Source organism: Trachurus trachurus, assembly GCF_905171665.1.
Source record: "Trachurus trachurus genome assembly, chromosome: 11".
NCBI lineage: Eukaryota > Metazoa > Chordata > Actinopteri > Carangiformes > Carangidae > Trachurus > Trachurus trachurus.
In genome coordinates, this window is record NC_139904.1 from 8,058,191 (window position 1) to 8,079,638 (window position 21,448).

Below are 21,448 nucleotides of genomic sequence, written 5' to 3' on the forward strand. Positions count from 1 at the left end.
ACAACATTTCTTCTTTTTTTTCATCAGTTTTTCAGCAAAGATCTAAGAGTTATACTCTCACTACACTTTTCCTTACTGCACAAAATTAATGAAATGAACCATACAGATTTGAACCTCAATTGTTTTATTATTGTCCAACATGTAAAATGAAGGGCATCTGTACAACTTACCTGAATGCGTCCAGCACTGCACTGTCTTGTATCTGAATTGTGTTACAGAGATGCAGCAGGGGGCGCTGCTGAGCTGTAAACCAGGGCCGTACTGATGCCAGTGTGGCTGAGTGTTTACAGGCTTCAAATCACATCCACATCCTGGTCCTGCATGTGTCTGGGTTGGTTTGAGGTACATTTGATCAGAAACTGCAATTATTGTTGAATATTTATTGTCTAACAAGGCAGACCTATGACTGAAGGGCCACTGCATCAAGTCAGAAATAAATCCACATAAAAACCAAACAGTTTTATTAGTTCATGAAAATTAAACATTTTTGAGACGCTGTCAACAAATTACTGTAATAACAATTCTGTATTTTTCTGTATGTGTAACTATTTCCTTTCCCATTTCAAAAAAATGTGGCATGTAGTGTTGCTTTTTTTATTTACATTAAGCATGGTGAAAAGCCTGCATGCACAGACAGGAAGTGACAATTTCATCAACACAAAAAGACAAAAAAAAGTGCTGCTTCACTCACAAGAGAAAAGGGGAAGTGGAACACACTGGCTGACTTGAAGCTTTTAATTGTGCGAACGAACCAATGAATGGACAGTGACATGTAGTTGTTTAATTGGTTGAACAGTATTAACACAGGATTTTCTTTTTCTGCTGTGCACCACATTCTCTCACATCCAAGTCCTGGTAAAAAACAAAAACATTTTCACACATGTTCTTCATGACTTTGTTGACGACTTGTGGCAAAAATGTATTTCTTAGTCGTGCCGACACCAGGTTTCAAGTTGAGCTGAGGTAAAAATAACTTTTATTAATAAGCTGCAGCAGCATCTACTTGGTGTTGGACAAGCTTAAACAGATTCATACCAAAATGCAACATGTACACAAAACATGGATTACTGCTCAACACAATGCAAACGATGGCCACGACTCTGGAGCCTCATTACGTTTCCTCTCCAGGAGGCGTCACGATGAACTCACTGCTCCACAGAGACGATTATCAGACTAAAGCTTGTGAAGAAGTCGACTCTTTTTTGGCTTAGATGATTAGGACTACTCTTGATAGATGTAGTGTTTGTGCTTTCTGTAGTTTATCTTTGAAGTTTAAAGATCAATCCATTATCCAATAGACTGGAAATCCTGTTTAACCAATCATCCAAATAATCATGTCCATCTGGATTCGGTTGATACAGTTGTGTTGGCACATCGGTTCTTTTGCGCCACTAAAGGCTGTTGGGACCTCTGTATCAGTGACAAGTTGAATGTATTGCTGACACCCTTATAGTTGGGAGACAGGTAATTATGGTAACTCTGAAGCATTAATTATAACACGCTCCAGTCCCTTCTTACCCTCAGATGTTTGCTGCTCCTGATTCAGCTTCACAATGTGGTGAGGACTGTTTAAGCAGACAAACCTGCTTTACAATCGTTTGTGATGGAACGTTTTTGCGTAATTTGGGTGAACTGACCCTTTAAATATAGCTTGAACAGCCCTGCTTTAAAGGGCACAAGATAAAACAGAGGAAACTGTACAATCAACAGTAATATACTGATAACTTGCCTCTATACAAATGAAAAAAAAAACGTCTTCATCTCCTCTGAGGTGAGAGCGAGGCTCTGTTAAAACGAGAGTGTGTGTGTGTTCAGTTTGCTCTGTGTCTGTGTGTATTTGTGTGTTCACATGTGTGTTTGCACATGTGTCGGCACACTGCTGTCCATGCATGTGTGTGTTTTTAGCAGTCCATTGTTTGCCACACTCGTCTCTCTCCCTCTCATCCAAAGACAGGAGGACTGAAGGACGCTGGTCTCATCTTCATCTCAGTGAATGGGATGGAGTGCTCTTTTCCTTTCCAGCTGGTCCAGATCACACCCTAAAACACACACACACAAAACCCAGTTACATTTTATCATTTGGCGACATCTAGTGGCCGTATTAATTATAACAGGCTCAAAGGAGGAAGTCTGGTTGTTTCAATGATCACAGTTGGAGACTCGGATGGATGCTGGTGTTTGATCCTGATGTGAAACAACTATCTAATTCATCCTAATTCCACATTATTATTTTTGTAGCCATGACAACAAAGATCCTCTAATGTTAAGGACATACATATTCATGATCCATAGCATCAATGTCAAGCATTGGTAGTGGTACATGTCTTTTATTTGAGCACTTGTATGTAAATGACAATACATTTGAACTTGACTTTGATGTCTTCAAATTCTCACTTTAAATACTAAGAGAAAGTTTGTGAGAAAGATAATTTTACATGATTGTTAATTTTTCTTGTTTTAATTCCAGAGTTACAGTCTGATACTGAATAATTTCCAGCTTCTGCATTTATTCCTATAAGTCTTTTGAGCTCCAGCAACTATTAGACTGACATGTTTTGGTTTGTGGCTTCCAAGTCCAGAGATTCAGAAGATGCAGTAACAAAACCATGACTGTCATTGATCAGAAGTTACCTGGTGTTTGATGTCGGTGCCGTAGAGGCCGTTGAGGTTTGCCTCGTGGCAGTTTTTGTACCACCATCCACCTCGGTACGACATGGCACAGCGGGTGATGAACGGTGCCAGGTCCCGGTCTTTGGTGGAGAAGATCCGGTTGTTATGGTAGGTGAGAGAGTCGCCTGGGAAAGAGAGAAGCCAGGTGGTTATGACTGGTACTAAAGAAAAAAAAAATCACAGCATGATACAAATTTCTGCATTTTCCTTGGTGCTTCATCTCACCTGCAGTGCCGCTGTATCCGCCCACAGTCAACTTGTAGTTTCTCTTGGCGACCTCAAACGTCGAGTATTTGGCGTACACTGCCTCGGGTCCGTCTCGCAGGTCAACACGCAGAGTCATCCTGGTCATTGTTGTCAGGTTGTGGAGATTATCAAGGCCTGAAGAAGCAGCAGCAGACAAACATGAATCGTTGTTCAGATTCAATATAGATTTGTGCACCTTGCTTCATGCCTAAAATCCTCATATTTCTGAGTCCCCCCCTTTGGCTTTAATGTTTTGGTCAGGAGCCCAGATAAACTCTAATCAGGTCTGCTGCTGAATAAATTAAAGTTTGAACATGATGAAGGTGAAGATTGTTCCTTGATGATGGGGCTCCTGTAGATGGATGAAACACTTAAGAGCAGAAAGTTGCTTCCTGTTTGACTCCACAAAGCAAGTATCTTCCTCTTAGCATTCAACTCCAACTAACACTACAAAATTGTTAACCCTAACCCTAACCCTAAGTTACAGCCTGAGCCTGTGCCAATTCAATTTTTTCAATACAATTTTTACCCTCCTACAAACCTAACCCTTACCCTAACCCTAACCCCCTAACCACCAAATTCCTAATTTACATTCATGTCTCATTTTCTTTGTGTTAAAATTGAATTTTTTTATATAAAATATCAAAGGAAAATATTGTTCAGGAATCATATCAGGACTTCTTGAATGATATGCATCCTGCTGTCTCTCACCAAGCCACAACTCCCCACTCAGATCTCCAAATCCTCGGATGTAGTCCTTCCAGCCTCTGAAGAAGTTCACCGAGCCGTCCTTCCTCCTCTGGAAGACCTGTAGACAGGAGACCAGACAGATCCGGTTCCACACTGGAAAAAACTTAACTTAACCTGAAGCTGAGGATCATGAACTGTTTCTGATGTCACCGTACCATCCAGCCTCCGCCGTCTGTCTCCATGTCACAGTAAACCATCAGCGGGTTCCCCTGTTTCCCATAGGGGAAAATCTCCACCTCGCCCGACGTCTTGATGCCGTTTAGCAACTCCTGGGAACAATCGCTGGGGTAGGGGAACCTCAGGGTGCCTGATGAAGAGGAAGGACGAAGAGGAACATGAGCTGGCACCAGTTTCAACAATCATGAGAATAATGAAATAACATGGAGGAAGCTGTTTTACCTGTGGTGAACTCTGTGGAGATGGGGGAGTGTTGCCCTCCTCCCTCCACCTGTAGTTCCACTGTGTACTTAGATCCAGGGTGAAGTCTGGTCAGGTTGTACGCTGTCATTGAGGCGTCCACTATCACTTCCTGTCCAACATAAAAAAAACAACAACAAACAAACAGAAGAAGAGTTTGATGAAGAAGAGCCGTAGACTGAGTGGATTTTTCCATTAAATTTTAGGTTTCAACCCAATTTGAACAATTAAAGCAGTACTAAAGAACTTTCAGTTTTGGTTGAGTTTGGCGGCGCCAGTGGCCCAAAGCGGTAGTGTTTTGCCTGAAGGAAGACTCCATTTCCCATGAGCACTAGCACGTAGCGCCGTAAACATCCTGATCTCCCGGTGCATGGAAATTAACAGAAGACGTCCAAACTAAGTTTCTGTTACCAGCGGATCATTTCACAGTAAACACACATACGCAATCCGACGGAAAGGTGCCGCATTGCTGCTCCCTCCTTGTCGTGACTCGCGAAAGTGAAAGTGAAACTTAAGTGAGAGTCGGGTTCCTACCATGCTCCTCAAAACTGCTTAGTGCCAGTGAAGGCGATACAGACCCCCTCAGGCCATGACAGAGGTGTCATTCAACCTGTTGTAAGTCGATGTACCATCACAAAAGTTATGAAAATATTATATGAAGGTTGAAAAGTTCCTTAGTGTTGGTTTAAGATCTTACCTTCCTTTCTTGACCCTCAGTCTCATAGATCAGTTTGTAGCCACGAGCGGGTTTTGTGGGTGGTTTCCATGTCAAAAGAGCGGTGCGAGGGGTCACGTCGTGGGCTTGGAGATCACGGGGCCTGTCCCCATCCTTCCCGGAGCCTGGAGAGTAATTTCAGCTTCACTTTTCATCTCGGAGTCATTAACAAGTGTCTGATTCTTGAGTGAGGTGACATGTTCTGTACTGACCACTGGTTGTAGTGAAGGTGGTGGTAGCTGGTGAGCTCTGCCGGCTGCCCAGCTGACTGGTGATGGTGACGGTGTAGGTGGTGGATTCCTTAAGGTCGCTCAGCTGCTGCTCTGCTGCGTTTCCAGACACCGTGACCCTGACCTCTGAATCTGGACGGACACAATCAGCTACTCAGGTGGCATACACTTTTTTTTATTATTCTTTGAAGGGATAAAAGCTTGTTATGAACATTTCAATGCCGTTTAACTGAAAATGCAACTTAGCTATTTTAGTATTACAAAATTTCAGATTAAGTTGAATTCCTCCTGACTTTCGGAAAGTCTTTAAAGGGGACATATTATGGAAATTTCACAGTGTATGTATACAGTATACTTCGGTGTTTGGCTTCCCTCCTGGCCCCCAAAATGTGAGAATTGACAAAAGAATCTGTAATTTGGAGGCTCCCTACGTTTAAATCCATGTGGTTTTACAAGCTGTTCCCTCGGTTGTCTGACAATGATGTTCTTAGTTTTCAAATTTGCATAATCCCACCCCTACCAGTGGTTAATTTGCATTTAAAGTGACAGGCACTGAAACCAGCCGTTCTGAACAGGTCTGTTATGAGTGGATGAAAAGAGCTGATGCATGTAACAGACATGTCAGGGAACTATTTCAATTTGGGGCATGATATGTCTCCTTTAAAAAGTTCAAGCGCAACCTGAAAACTTGAACAGGTGAGTAGAAAGAAATACCATCACATACCTGTACCTGCGCCATAAACAATGGCATACTTATCGATGGCGGCCAATGCTGGGCGCCACAGTAACAAGGCCTTGGTGTCGGTCACATTTACAGCCCGCAGGTCGGTGGGCGGGTCAGGGACTGAGAGAGGATTAAAGTATTCTTATATTCATTTCAATTTCTTTACATCATATACTGTATGTATAAGAAGGCTATAATTATTGATATTGATGTGGTGGGAAACCTGCAGCAGCACTCACGTGTCATGGCAGAGTCTTTGATTGGATCGCTCTCGTCCAGTCCAAGGATGGAGATGACGTTGACCTCATACGTAGAACCTGGACTGAGCCGTGACAGGCTGAGGGTGGACTCCTCTGAGTCCAGGGACACAGACACAGGCTCTCCTGCACACACAAGATCAAATTGTATCATTATTATTATCATAATCATGGCTGTCTTGGGTGAATTTCTCCAACATAACAACAGATAAGCTATCATCTTACCAGAAACATATAGGTGTTTTGTTACCTCCGAGAAATATTGTACTTTTACAGTATACATACTACCGTTGTACTCATGAAAACCATGAGCCATTAAGCCATAACAACAAAATAAACTAAAATGAAAAAAAAAAAAAATTGTACTCAACTTTTTTACATCAAGGACCCCTAAATTGACACAAATTAGACCACGGACCCCCATTGGACAAAATTTTGAAGCAAACACCAGAAATACAAAAATATTTGTTCGGAGACTGAAGAACATTATTTTTTTAGTCAATGTACGTTCAAATTAGGGCCAGTGGCATCATTTTTTAGAGATAATTAATTTCCGGAAAAAAAAGTGGTAAGATTTCTAAAAAAAAAAAGCAAAGTGTTAAAATTTCAAGAAAAGGTTGGGGACCCCCTTGAAGACCCCTGGGGGTCTCAAGAGACTCTGAGAACCATTGCTTTAAAAAATGTTAATTGGTCGTTACTGCTTACCAAGGAAGCAGGTGTTGAATAGAATAACAAAATGAAAGTCAAATAAAACATGAAGTCAGGCCCTCACCTTCTTCTGTGTGGGTGTAGGTGACTTTGAAACCACTGACAGGACTCTTTGGTTTGGTCCAGGACACCGTCAGAGAGTTTTCTGTCAACTCACTGAAGATTATGTTGGTTGGCGGTTCTGGGCCTGGTTGGTAAGAATAACATGGTAAGAGGTGAATGAAAGTAAGGAAGGAGGGGAAGGAAGTGAATTAGAGGAAGAAGGAAAAGGAAAAGTTGAGACATAAAGAAGAAATAGAAGCAACTGTGTAAATGAGAATAATAAGAAAATGTTTTGAAGGAACAAGAAATGTAAAAAAAATAATAAGCATAACTTTGGGTTTCATGAAAATATATGGAGGGAAAAGACAACATTGGCCACAAGAAGAGTATAAATAATGTGTATATTATTATTTATTCATCCACACATTTGCTATTAGTGCCTCAATGAGTGCATGTGTATATATGTACAGTGCAAACATATATACAGTATACAAATCATATACAGACACATAGTGTAACAATTAAACGCAGACGATGGATCCTGCACAGCAGCAAAGGAGACAATGGTGACATTTAATAGTTAGCTGGTCGCTCAACCCTGAAAATAAAAGCATGGCAGGAGTAAGTGACATCAAACCAAAAGAAGAGGAGGAGACAATTTCACAAGATTATTTAGGAGGAATGACAACAAATAGTTGGATATTAATTCAACACACAAGAGAGCTGAAAGTGAAGATCTACATGTATAGAGTTAGGGAAATGATTCTGAGGGCAGATTGCAATGAAAAACAACAACAATGAATCTGTTAATATCTTAATATACTACACAAAATTTGCAAATTTGTCTTACAAAGAATTAAACACTTCTTTGTAATACAATCTACAATGTTAAATACGTCCCAAATTCTCAATTTACTGTGTTGAGATATGTCTCTTGATGCCCACGTCAATTTAACTGTTAAATTTGCAACATTTAATATTTATCTGCTATTCTGTTCATTTTTTCTAATTGGATTGCAATGTGTAGACTTTGCATTTTAATGTAAGAGGTGAAGACAGACCAAATGTACAGAGACCAGCTGTGGTCTTACCCTGGTTTGGGTGAGAGGTGAAGGGGTGTCAGTGAAGCTGGTTGTTAGCTTACCCTGAATGAGAGAAGACCAGAGCAGCAATGAATGAATAGTGTTGTTATGTTGTTACTGTTTTTTTTTCTAACTCTCATTTGATGTCAACTCAGTTGGCTGCACAATAATACTGCACAGATTTCAAAAGTGATTCAAATCACGACTACAGGAAACAATTTTGTCTCAATTAGTAATTATACCGGATCTGATTGGACCAACATGAAGTGCGGAATTCCCCACAGCTGAGTCTTTGGACTATTTAACATTTAACTTACATGCTTCCTTAAGCAGCCATCATAATTACGCAGATGACACACAAATTGATCTTGCTCGGTTCTACAGTCCCACATATTTCCTCTGCAAGTGAAACCCAATGGATATAAATAATCTTTTTTCAGCTGGGTTCAGCCAAACCTGAGAACTGTCTTCAGCCCAAAACCCTTGGGCCAGAGAATTAGCCTGTCTCTTCACTAATTATCCAACCAAACCAACAAAACCAATCATCGTACTTTAATTTCTTGCATACTACCAAAGACCCAATATGTAAATCACTTCAGAACCAATCAGCACAGGAGGTATAGTTTAATCCTCAACTCCAGGATTGCTAGCTAGCTTACTGAGGTCACCATATGCTAAAGAAACTGACATTAATGCTAACATGCACCTAAAAGCCAATACCAACTAGAGAAAGTTTAAGGTGGCACACTTTACCGATGTTATATCTGAGTGTTGACATCAAATAACTGAGTGTCTTCATATGTTGATAATGCTATATGATTGCTAATTCATGAATACGAATATCTCACATATTCATGAAAGCTGAGAAGTGAATGCACAAACAGTCTGAACACAAAACACAAAATCTGAATGGGATTTTTCAACATCAATATGAGCTGACAACAAACAAAAAACAGATTATATGTCACTGAAACAATGTTTAAATGAGAGACATATGGTTGACAAGTCTGGAACTGTAAAACGTACAAGTTTACAGTTTTCAAGAGCAGCAGCTCTTGAAATGAATATGAAAATTAGGCATTTAGTTGGTAGCCTAAGCAAATTTGTCCAGTCATACTCAAGGGAAGTGATGATTAGTTAACAATTGATTAAATGTTTTAATCAGCTGAACATGAAGTGTAATTAAGATATGACAGACACGTGAACAGCTTTGTGACTGAATGACATTGATTGAGGTAGCTCAAGAGGAAAGTGAATTGTTTGTAAAGGTTTCACAACATTGATAATAATGTTGTTGCATTGTACAGTAGTATTTCATGTTGATCTACTGTCACAATGGCTTGTACCTGTACTGATGACAAGCTTGTGCAGTCTGGACAGAAGGCCAGGGCCCTTTCCAAGCAGGGTAATGACGTATTCGGTCTGAGGTGGCAGATCCTCAAAGTGGAGGGAGCGAGCTGAACCAGGAAGAACTTCTTTGGATGTTTTGTCACTTTCTAATGAAGGTATGACTGTTGTCCGACTTTGTATTCTTGGGCTTTCTGTTACAACTCTTTCAGGTAACCTGTTTTCATCTTCAATGTTCCCTCCTGATCCGGGCTCTTTGGTTGGTTGATGCTTCCCTTCCTTGTCCTCTTGTTGTCTTTCCTCCTGCTTCGGTCTTTCAGGTTTTCTAACTTGTTTCTTTGTCACAACAAAGTTTTTGTACTTGCCTTCCGGTGAGTCCCATACAAGTGTAAATCCATCTGCGGTCTTGTTTCTTACTCCCACGTAATCCAGAGGTTCCCTTGTGACTCCTGGAGAAGTGATATCTGATTCCATTGGAGTTTCACTTTTTAATACTGTTTTTGTGGTAATATTTGTTTTTGGTTCCACTCTCTTTGGGCTCCCAGTGATGTATTTTCTTGGCTGTGTACGGTTTTGTCCTGTCATAATCCTTTTTGGTAGTTGTCTTCTTGGAGGTGTGACTGGTCTTGGTTTTAAATTAGGGCTACTTGGTTTCATAACAGGTTTACCTGGAATAGTAGGGGCAGCATCTTTACCTGTATTGACTGTCTGATCATGAATGACAGAGTGAATATTAGAATCTGGGGTGCTAGTTTCTTCCACCCCAGGTTTGGTAGTTTGGATTGGAGCACTGTTCTTCTTTTCTAAATCAATGATCTCTGGTCTGGCGGTAATACCATGACCATCCATCTGGCCACTTGGAATTATCTCTTCAGTTCTTTGTTCTTCCTCTTCTCTAATTTGGACTTCTTGAGTAGGCCTGGGAACATCCTGCTCCCCTGAAGTGTTCTCTGGGATTCCAGGGGTACTATCATTTTGTCGCTGGCTCACTTGCCTTCCAACACTAATACCAGTGCCTGCATTAGGCTTTCTGTCTGGATATGGTTTGCGAATCAGGACTCTGTGTGGCTGTTGAGGTGGTCTCAGATTTGGACGTGTTCTGTTTTGGAAAGGTCCACCATAGAGGTGGGTACGACGGAAGAAACCACCTCTAGTGGTTGGGCGATGGGAAGAAGGCACACCACTACCACCACCACCACTCAGAGTCTTGTTTTCATTGGACACACTTATTGTGGAGATGCTCATCTGGGATCTGTCTTCATTGTCCTTCTCTACTGGGTCTGTACCTTCTGTTGGGTCTGATTCTTTGGAAACAGGAGGAGAGGAAGTCGCTGGAAATTCAGTGGGAGATATTGGCACTTTCTGTGTCTCTATTTTAGGATGTAAAGGTTGAGGTGGGCGAGTGAGGATCCTTGAATTTGGACGAGTTTGGTTCTGAAGAGGTCGCCTGTTTGGGAAGGGTCGACGCACATATGCACCGTTTGGAAGAGGGCGACGAACTGGGATTGGTTTTCTTTCGCCTGAAACCTTTTTCTGGTTTTGTTCTTCAGAAGATGCTCCTGTAGCTTCCACATCTTTGCCTCCACTTGTATCCCTAACTGGAGTATTTACCTCAACTGAAGATGATTCATCTGAAGCAGATGAAGACAACAACACATCTGTGGATACGTGTCTAGGCTCTGTCTCTCCTCCAGGGATAATGTCCAAAGGAAGAGGATGACGATGAGAAACTCTGAAATTTAGACTAGTTTTGTTCTTCAACAAGTTTGGGTGTGGACGTCGGGTGAAGCCATGTTTTGGAGGTGTGTGGCGATAAAGAGGCTCACTGCTCTCCCGTGAATTTGGTTGTGGTTGTGGTCTTTGTTCTGGAGATGCTGTGTCAGTGTTGCCTTTGATGTTATCAGGATCCTGGTCATTGTTTCCAACTAAATCTGATTCATCAGAGCTGGAAAAGGATGATGATGAATGTGACAATGGTGTTAGAGACAATGATGGCAATTGTGATCCACCATCACTTTTAAGTGATGGTGATGATGAAATTAAATCTGTTAGTGATGATGATGGTGCTTCTGTCAATGAGGATGAAACATGTGAAGGGAATGCTAAAGACAAAGAGGGTGAAGAAGATTGTTCTGATGAGTGTGACTGGTCAGCTGGGAGCTGTGATGATGATGATGGTGGTGATGGCTGTGTGTCGTGTGATGATTGTGAGGGTGACGAGGATGCTGGGGAGGAGGAGAATGATGAAAGTGGCCTCAGTGCTGTTAAAATCCTTTCTGTATCTGCATCAGGTGAGATGCCTGATTCTTTGGACAGGTGAACAGAAAAGGTTGTGATGTTCATACTTTTAAATGTGTCTTTCACTAGTTGATATAGAGGATCTTGTGTGATGTCAACCTCCGTCTCTGCAGACATGGGTATCAGATCAGAGGGGGGTGTACCATCAGTCCCCACCACTGTCCCATCCCCTCTACACCCACTGCCTCCGTCCTTGAGGGGTAATCTGACGTGCGTCACTTTAATTTTGTTCAGACATTTCTTCTCCTTGCTTTGAAAAGCCCCAGTTGGCTCTGAAGACACTGGATCAGTGTCCTTTCCTTGGCCATCCACGCCAACATCTGGTTGCTCTTTTGGTTCCTCTAAGCTACTTTGTCTGTTTGCTTCTGAATCAGTTCCAGACGTTATAGCTGGATTTTTGTCATCCCTCCCCTCAGTGCTTGATGCTTCAATGTTGGGTTCATTCACAGTCAAAGCTATTGTCCTGTTTCCTATTTTAGAGGCACCTGGTTTAGGTTTTTTGAGCACTACTGGTACTTTCTTGTTCTCCCCCGCTAGGGGTTTTTTCAAAGGGCCATGACCAATCTTTCTTCTTTCGGGCACAACTCTGGTTGTGTTGAAACGGAAGGGGCCTGGGAATTTTGGCTTCCCGGACAATGTGGGCCTTTCAGCAAGTTTGGGCCTGGTGCCATTTATTGCCATTTTCCTGTTGACCAGAGGTTTGGTTCTTGCAATCACAGAAGCTGCACCTCTGTTAGGTCCGTCAACACCTCCAGTCTCTCTCTCATCCTCCCTCTTCCCCTGTTGGTCTTGCACCTTGGGTGTTTGGTTAGATTCTTGGTCCATGTCACCAACATCTTGTCCCGGTGCTGGTGTGACCTGCCTGGTTAATGATGCCATGGTAACCTTTGGTATTGACTTTCCTAAAGACGTGAAGGGAGTGAGCATTTGGATTCAATATTAAGGTTATTGTATCCTGTTGTTAATCACAAACAAGAGATCATTGCTAACAAATGGAAGAAAAAACAGTTTTAATCTTCATTGGTCCCATTTACACTTGTCATTTCACATGTCTCATTTACAGATGCAATCCAGGTGAGCATTTTCGAGGCGATTTGGTAACTGACAAACACGAGAGGAAGAACTTTTGACCTTTGGCAGTTCATTAACAGTCTAGCTTGAGGTACACTGAAGAAGACTACTGTACTGTACTTTGTACCTTGCCACCTGTTACATTTAAGCTACCTAGAGGACATTTCGCGAGTGCTGGCCCTTTAACTTCTTTCTAGCTTGAGAATATCTCCACACATTTTGACATCTGATTCAAATTCTCCAAATCCCAGATTTCAATCCGTTTTAAGCACTTCTTGGATGCATTTAAACTTTTTTTGTGTGACCTACCTGAGACACATGAAGTGACACAGTGTAAATGGGATCATTAATGATGTGCAAAAAAAACAAACAAACAACTCAGTGCTGTGGTCTCCATGCAGGCCCTGAAATGGGGGAAAAAAATACAGTTAAACATTTTCAAGCTGGACAGAGGAATTCAACACGCTTGGTGTCACTGCTGAGAGGGAAATTTAATGAGTTCAGGAAAACTGTGCAGTTTGTGGAATATTTCTTGCTTCATTAACTTTCACAGTAACGTTTCTCCACAGTGCAATGCATTTTATATGATGTGTTCCATTTATTACTGGTGTCTGGACACATAAAGTCCCTCTAACTCCCACTTAGCAACAACAAGGCTGTTCTCACCTGAATACATCTAACTTGCTCACAGTCAGCAGAAGGAAGGTTGAAGAATCCTTGAATGCTATGATATGATCTGCCTCTTTGACTTGTTTTTAACTTGCTTGCACAGTTCCAATAATAATGTTGGGTGGGTATTTACATTTTCAGACAATATGAAGGGTGAGATAACCCTTTTGTAAAATTTTACGAAACAGATTCAGATGCTTCTGTATCATCAAGCTTAAAACATTACTGGTCAAGCTGACATGCATGGTCCTACCTTACTTATTTTCCACAATTAACATGGAACAAAAACAACAATGTGTTGGTATGTGGCTCTCAGCTCCAAGCACAGTGGGGCCATGAAAGAAACACCTCACAAATATATAGATGGATTTTCAGACTCAAACAGCAGGTAATTAACAGTGCATACTAGACTGTTAATTAATCCACACTTGGTGCTCTAGTCAATATGACCTTCCACGGATATGACAAAGTTACATTAGAAGCCTGTAGTGTAAAACAGAATTGAATCGATCTCATTGTCAGTCCTACTCACCAGGAACCGCCTTGGTGGTTGCTGGTTCACTCTGGCTTGAACCCTTCTCCGCCACGAGTATGATGTCATACGTACGGCCCGCCTCCAGCCGCTGAATGTGGGCAGAGTCTTGGTCAGGTTGAACGGTCAGTTCTTCACTCCTCCCTGCTCCGTCGCTGGGCGTGATGGTCAGATGATACCTGTCAATCTCACCCTGAGACTTCTCCCATTGGACCACTGCAGATGTTGTGGTTGTCTTGACGACTCGGAAGTTGGTGGGACCGGAGATGACTGGCAGTGGAGAGGCAGAAGAAGAAAATGGCTAAGACACAGGTTTAGTCTGTCTTTTGTTTGCATCTCTCTCTGTGCCACTTTCATCCTTATTAATCTATTTCTAATTGTTTATGATCACTCTGCAGCTTGTCCCTTTCTTCTTATTTGTTTCTTATTTTGTGTTCCTGTTTGTACTTTTGTTTTGCATCTGTTTGTGGTAGGGTTTGTTCTTAGGTTTTTTGTTTGAATGGTCTGAATTCAGATTTTTTTCCCTCATCTTTATAGTAATTTTATTTATTTTAACTGAACTCTACTTCTCGGACCCATGGGCCCAAGTGGCCGGGAGGCTTCTGAGCCGAGGTACATGTATTTGGTAATCCATCCATGTTTAGGCGTGATTCCATGGGGGGAAATAGGTACACAAACACTCATTCAACTTTAAATATACTCTGTTGACTTGGCTCAGCACTTTTCCTCCTCTTGACTCTCCTCACCCTACAGTTATGATCCCGCAGCCTCAGTCTTCCTGTTCACTGTTGGCCACTGGGCAGAGTCCCTGCAGCCGTCACAGATTAGATCTTACCCAGTACGGGCAGCGGGAGGGAAATGTTTAAATTATCTCTGCCAGTTTGGCCATTTAAGCTGCTCACATCTGCCAACATGTTGGTCAGAGTCTCCCTTTTCTTACCAGCACACTCAAAACTGCACTTTTACATTTGTAATTATGACTGTCAACGTCATGATTTCACTGACTGCCATATTTGATGGATGCGGCTCCCTCAGTGCAGGTATTGATGTTTTGCATGAACGCTGCACTGGAAATATAGTTTTTTGTGCATGCAAAACATTTTCTACTTTGTTCAAATTACCTGATAAGACAAATACAGAATCATGAATGTTGTTTTTATTAGAGGACAAATGAAATAAAAAATCTCACGGGTCATGAATTCAGCGGAGGTCTCGGCTCCCCTCCTGCCGTCAGTTTCTCCGGTGATGGTGACGCCGTATTCCTGACCGGCTGCCAGTCCTGTTTGAGTGAAGGTGGTCAGGCTGCCCTCCACCTGGGCCGTTATCTGCTGGTCACTCTCCTTCTGCAGGGTGAAGAGACAACACAAAGAGCAATCAATAAAAAGCTCTGCAGATCAAGTTCCTGCATCAGCATCAGCTGTTGACAAGGAATAACATCCAACAGCTGGGAAACTGTGTGAGGAGCAGGTGAATGTACGCTCTCTTTGTTTTAATTTTAATTTTGGATATCCTGTATATGTGGTCATAACTTTTAACTTTTTTCAATTAGTCACATGTGAGAACATTCCTGTTGTCAAAGGTCCCAGATTTTTTACACTTTTCTTGGGTTTTATTTGAAGTGTTGATCTAAAAGAAGATTTGTTATTTTAAAAACAAAAAACATCTGTAGTGTAGTTCTATATCTCCTTTCTTAGACTTCTCTCTAAAGATCTCATAACAACAGGTCGGTGAGCCAGTCATAGTCTGATCCTTCTGATTAGATATTTTTTTAAACATGAAATCTGAGAGGATATGCAATTAAGCAGAGCTTTTAAATGTTATAACACACTGGATGGAGAGGGAAGTCTAACATCTGGGAAATCGGCAGACTCACTGCTTGAGGAAATTGCTAACACTAACAAGAAACTGTCCTTGATACCACTACTTTGGTTTTCATAGATTAAACTGTTGAGATTTAACATGTTAATCAGTGAGTCAGTTTCCTCATGTTTTATCTCTTATCCTCCCTCCTTATGCTGCACATTTAAAGTGTGGATAAGAGAGTCAGGCACTCTCCTTAGCTGACCTCGAAGGTAAATAAAAATACATTTCTCAAAAGGACCTTTTGATTTAAGAGTCACAGATGGACTTTGACAGGTGCACACTGCTTTATCACAGTCAGCTGTGGAAGATGCTGCTCGTCCTGCCCACTTCACCTCATACCAGACTTTTCCTGGCTCAGGCAACTGTGTCTCCATTTAAGATAATCTTTGTCACAGTATATCTGAAATTATTCATGTATCTCTGCTGTGTTTTTTTTGTACGTTACCAAGTCTTCTCATTTTCAGATTCACAGATTAGATCTTTCCTATGCTTTGTTTTCAGTCAGGATAATTTCAGGCTCTTCAATCCTAAAAAAAGCAACAGGTTCCTCTTATTATAATTTATGTTCTGGAAAGCCTGAACCTTCCCATGAATTAAAAGCTCAGTCTTACTCAACAATTACTCAGCTGGGAGCACAGCACTGACATTTTTTTTTTTTGAATTTTTAATGAATGGATACCATGTTGTAAAGTAAATGCACCACAGCTGGTTGTCACGTTGGTTACTATGTTGGTTGCCTGGTGACAGGACTTTCAGAGGTCGCCCCGGATCAGCGTCAGCGTGTCAAAACGCTTTCATCCATTTCCATATGAATGAGGGTGACATCATTAAGACAGAACATCCAATAAATTCATGATATGCTTTAAAACAAGTCGAGGCTCTATCTCCGCGGGGCGTTCAGGGACAAAGATGAGGAGGAAAAGGGTGAGAAAAACTAACTTGGCCAACTGAAAGACGCTCAGTCTGCATCTTTATGATCGTTTTCCTGCTGGAAAATAAATCTCATATCTCTGAAGATTCTCCGTCAAGACTTCTTCGATTTGGTGCCATCAAATGTGTAAAAACAGCCCCTCGAATGTAGACAGCTGTGAAGAAAGTTTTCAGATCCCAACTTCAAGGTGCCATATTGTAATACATTAGATGCCAGTGTGTTTTTTAAATTATAAATCAGGTCAAGGTTCCATATTGATACAGTGAAACTATCAAAGCCTCAGTCCACAGAGAAATGCACACAACGTGTATTCAGAAACTGAGGTTTAAAACAAGCCATCATGACTTCCTGTAACTTTGTGATGTCACAACGAAGCAGTCACCAAGTCCCGCCCACCTGGACCCAACATCCAACACTTGGGAGGATATGACATTTCTGAGTGTCAGAAAACATTCAGCCAATCAGAATAGAGGCTCAGAGCCTCCTCTCTCCTCATTGGCTGATACCGACCTGTTGTCACTGTAGAGCTCCAGAGAGAAGCCTGAGATAGGAGATGTAAATTAACGACACTTCAAATAAAAACTCATTCAAGTGTAAAATACAGGGCCTTTAAGCTCAAGTAACTGCACCTATTGAGTAGAATAAAAACTACAACATTTCTCTTTAAATCCCTTTGAACTACTCAAGTAAAGTAAGCTATTTCAAATTTGTACCAAAGTACAGTTCATGTACATGTCTGCTTTTTACCACTGACAGGTGTTTTTGTTTTGCTGAGAAATCAGAAACTGAATATGATTAATGTTAAAATGATGTTATGTTGAGAAAACACGGTTGTTCCATGACTGTGAATAAAAACAGATGGTTCTCAAATCAGTTTTGAAAAATGATCGATGAGGTTTTGTTTTCTGAATTCTGTGCAAAGAGCAAAGTTGCAAACAAAGACATTGAAGTATTGTAATCAGCACCACAAACCTGTGATAATGGTAAAGTTAACACCTGTACTTACAGCAAATTCAATCAAAGCAGCATATGACAGTGTATTGATCTGCCACCTGGATGACTTGGTGAGGTTTAAAGAAAAATCCCTTTTCTATGTTTGCTTGTCCATCAAACATGCATCAGACAAACAGCCCTTGAATGCCTCGTCTAAGAGGAAAATCAGGGTCCAGCTTCTTTGCTGAACACACCAGTCTGTGATTCACTAAACCTGAATGACCTGCTTGAACTGCCGTGACCTCCGATTTATTCTGCTTAATTTTGGTTCCGATGATTCATCCACATCCTGAAGAAAAAAAAACAACTGCAATTTAGTTCTGAATTCACTTCTCTTTATTCAGATAACCAGTCACGTAACTGCTGGTTGTACAGTACTGGTGGTTGATTCATCCTCCCCACTGACATAACTGTCTCCGCTGTAATGGTCATCTTTGACTGTGGACCTTTTTAACCATGTCCATTACAAGGACAGACAGATGTCATTACTCCACTAAATGGAGTTTTATGTAGCTTTTTCTGTCTGACTGTCTGACTGAAAGTTGGATGAGTTTTTCTTACTCTGAAGTCATTCCTGTACTTGTCTTTGTCCATCCTCCTAAAGATAAGCACGGGAAATATTGTTTCAAAATTTACAATGAGAGGAAATATTAAAAGTGTCATATTGTTTGAAGGTATAGATAGATTGATTATATCGCAGGTCTAAATTTCATATGTGAAGTCTCAGTTCACAGAGAAATGCACACAGCCTGTATTCAGAAACTGAGCTTGAAAATTAGCTGTCTGCACTTCCTGTAATTTTGTGATGTCAAAACAAAGGGTTATCACTCTCAGCTATGCATTAAGCCCCGACCACCTGGATCCAATCTGTGCAGAATTTGGTTTTACCTGAAATCTGCCATAGTTTTATTAGACCACTCAGAAAGCAGTCAGCCAATTGGAAGGGAGACTCAAAGACTCTTCTCCGCTGATTGGCTCACTGACCTGTTGTTACTTCAACGCTAGAGAGAAGCCTCTGATCATGGATCAGCACTTAAGAGACCTTTAAAATTACATCTTACATTGATGCGAACCACCTGCTTGCTTTCAAACTGCAAACAAAATGTGAAAGTCTTACTTGTGCATACTCAAAGAGATTTTGTGACATGTTTGCCAGCCTTATAAAGATGAAACTTTTTGCAGTTTAGTGGAGCCCTGACCTTGACCCCCTTTTCAACCAGACCAGCAGTGTTGGACCTCACTAATGCTTTTTTTTTTTGCGTGTAAATGGGAGCGAGTCCCTGAAGCAGGTTCAACATCTGCTGGAAAGACTGGAACCAGAGGAGCGGAGGCTGTTAGAGCAGCAAATTAATGACCATTGTTCTGTAGTGACATGTTCAGCTATCACACATGGGCGTAATGTTCTACAGTGCATACCACAACATACTTTTGGCCATGTAGTGGCCACACAAGGGGATTTTTTTGCCAGTTAATACAGATGCTAAGAGACTAACAGCTTTCAAATGTGAACTCAATATAGATACTCAACATATCCTTTCAATACTGAGCCATATTTCAGACAGGGCTTCATTTCCAGTTTGACTATAGGCCTATGCACATTTTTCACTTCCAGTGTCGGCAACGTGGGCTGCGCTGTCCAAAGTTAAACAGTGACTAACATGGTGGTACGATGAATCCGAGGTTAGCATCGCTGGAATGTGCTGCTACACCTTGTTTTTGTTTATATTCACCGCTCCCACTTCCTCCTGCTGCACAGGTCACCTCAAGTCTCCAAGTCTGAGATTCTCACTATTGTTGTCTGTGTAGTGGTCCAAAGAGGTTTAGCTTTGATATTATCCCCTTTATTCATTGATTCATTGCTTGTGAACAGCGTTAGCATGTGAAGATGTCTTTAACTACTTCCATATGATATAGTGACGACAATAAATCATGTCGACTTGTTCTGTTTACTACCAAGAAGTGTGTTCATGGTGATGATGTAAAGCTCTTTTTAATATTCTTTGGAGACATTTTAAGCCTCTTTTTTTTTGCAAACCATTATTGTTACCAGGAGATTTGATGATGAGCTCAGAGGTCAAAGTTATTCCTCATCATGCAGGCAGTCTTAATTCTGTCCTCCAAGGTTTGTCTGACGGCTGAAATGCACATGTTTAACCTCTTAACGTCTGCCAGACTAATGAGTGACATCATCTTTACAGGCTCGTGTTGTTCGGTCACGTTGTGTTCAATCAACCACAAAACTATTTCCAGTTGAGGAAATGGCTGAATATCAAATGTGTCAAGTTGGGAAACCAAAATCTTCTTCAATGAACCGATGGACATAAAAACAAGATGTCCCCAGTGGTACCATAGAACTTAAAAAGGTTCAAGGTCACGGCTCTGGTCCAAACTAAAATATCTTAACCACAGTGTGATCCATTGGTTCCTTCTTAAATAACTTTATTGATACACTGCTGGGATTAAGTTTTAAAGCAGATATCAGCTTCACGGCCGTTTCGGCTAATGCTGCGTTCAAGGCAGGCTTTTGAAACCGTAAGTTACAGCTTCAAGTCACAACTACGACTTGGTAGCGTTCCAGGTAACCCGTAGCTCGTGTTTTTACCATCCTGTTGTCTGTGAAAGTTCCCTATAACGGCCACTCGTAACTTCCGACCCGTGAACTCGTACCAGATCGAACTGGTATGACTTCACAGGAAGGAAAAACACAAAGTACGAGTTTCTTTGAACGCACCATGAGTTAGCAGCCCCCGCCCTTGTCAGGCATCAATTGGTCCTCGTGCTACGTCACCACATTCACGCGCATCCCTTGGCTGCACACACAGCCCTTCATGCCGTTCTCTCTCCTCATTGGATAACACTTGTATCCCACAAGGAAAATTTTCTCCTCGGGTTACAGCAGAGCAGAGTGACGGAGAGACTCGTGTTTAGGCTGAAATACTTCATGTAAGTGATTGCTGACGGAAAATAGGACTATTTAGGACTTATATTAACAAAAACATTCCACTGATATCTGCTTTAACTTGCCCAAAACTTTACAATTAAATTTCTAAATCAGCCTCAGCTGAAATATATTTAGTGCTAACTGGTAAATATGAACACGGTTAATACTACACCTGCTGAACATCCGTATGTAAGCATTGTGATTTGAAAACATGTTAGTATTTATCTCATAGCACAACGATGTTTCTTGGTCATTAGTGGTATTGTGTTGGACAGTGATGATATTGGTATTGCTATCATAGTGATGGGCGAAATGTGAACAAATCGTGTTAGTTTTTCGTGACTGTCATTGTTAAATCTTGCAGTTTTATCTATAAAGATTTTGAAGTTTTGATACTGCAACCATTTACTCGTCAGTGTAAGGAAACTTTGAAAGTTCAGCATCAAACTGCAGATCTTTACTAACCAAGAGTTGTCTTCAATGATGGAAAGCAATGCTAATGATTTGCTTCTGTCCAATACTTTTCATCAACTTAGCTAGCCTGAGGACAGGTTTAGTTTTTAGATTTCAAGTAGATAATTGGTAACAATGTGCATAATAATAATATAATGCTTCTTATAATATAATATTATTTTTCTCTTGATTTATTATAAATAATATTAAAATTTTGACACTAATGATATTGACTGCAAAGAACAGATTTGCAGGATGCCTAAACGAGGTCATCTGATGACTGGGAAACACTTTGGTAAAATCCTGACTCAGATTCAGTTTCTGTCCGTCATCTGTCAGAGACAAATCCTCCTCTGTGTCGGCCGCTGACGTTGTTGTGACAGTCGGTTGTTTGTCTGTTGTTTGTCTGCTGAGGGAGGGAAACATCTCCCTCACTCCCTCGCTCCTGCCCTCTCTCACTCTCCCTTTCTCTCTCTGTCACAGCTGCAGGCTGGTGGTGATCTCAGCTC

General features: G+C 41.2%; 1 protein-coding gene across 2 annotated transcripts in view; it reads right to left on the reverse strand.

The window, feature by feature from the left end:
• Nucleotides 1–477: 477 nt before the first annotated feature.
• The window catches only part of LOC310993744 (tenascin-like), a 48,850-nt gene continuing 27,879 nt past the window's right edge, over nt 478–21,448 (reverse strand). The window contains exons 7-20 of one of the 2 annotated variants that reach the window (XM_083982200.1): nt 14,948–15,101; nt 13,759–14,028; nt 9,188–12,388; nt 6,782–6,904; nt 5,992–6,135; nt 5,753–5,872; nt 5,011–5,160; nt 4,781–4,923; nt 4,066–4,195; nt 3,822–3,973; nt 3,628–3,724; nt 2,896–3,051; nt 2,632–2,795; nt 478–2,039 (exon numbers count right to left, since the gene is read on the reverse strand). In XM_083982200.1, the coding sequence (XP_083838326.1) occupies nt 1,941–2,039; nt 2,632–2,795; nt 2,896–3,051; nt 3,628–3,724; nt 3,822–3,973; nt 4,066–4,195; nt 4,781–4,923; nt 5,011–5,160; nt 5,753–5,872; nt 5,992–6,135; nt 6,782–6,904; nt 9,188–12,388; nt 13,759–14,028; nt 14,948–15,101 (5,103 nt within the window). In that variant the 3' untranslated portion in view covers nt 478–1,940. The remainder of the gene's footprint in view (nt 2,040–2,631; nt 2,796–2,895; nt 3,052–3,627; nt 3,725–3,821; nt 3,974–4,065; nt 4,196–4,780; nt 4,924–5,010; nt 5,161–5,752; nt 5,873–5,991; nt 6,136–6,781; nt 6,905–9,187; nt 12,389–13,758; nt 14,029–14,947; nt 15,102–21,448) is intronic. The other variant, XM_083982201.1, reaches the window with a different exon arrangement.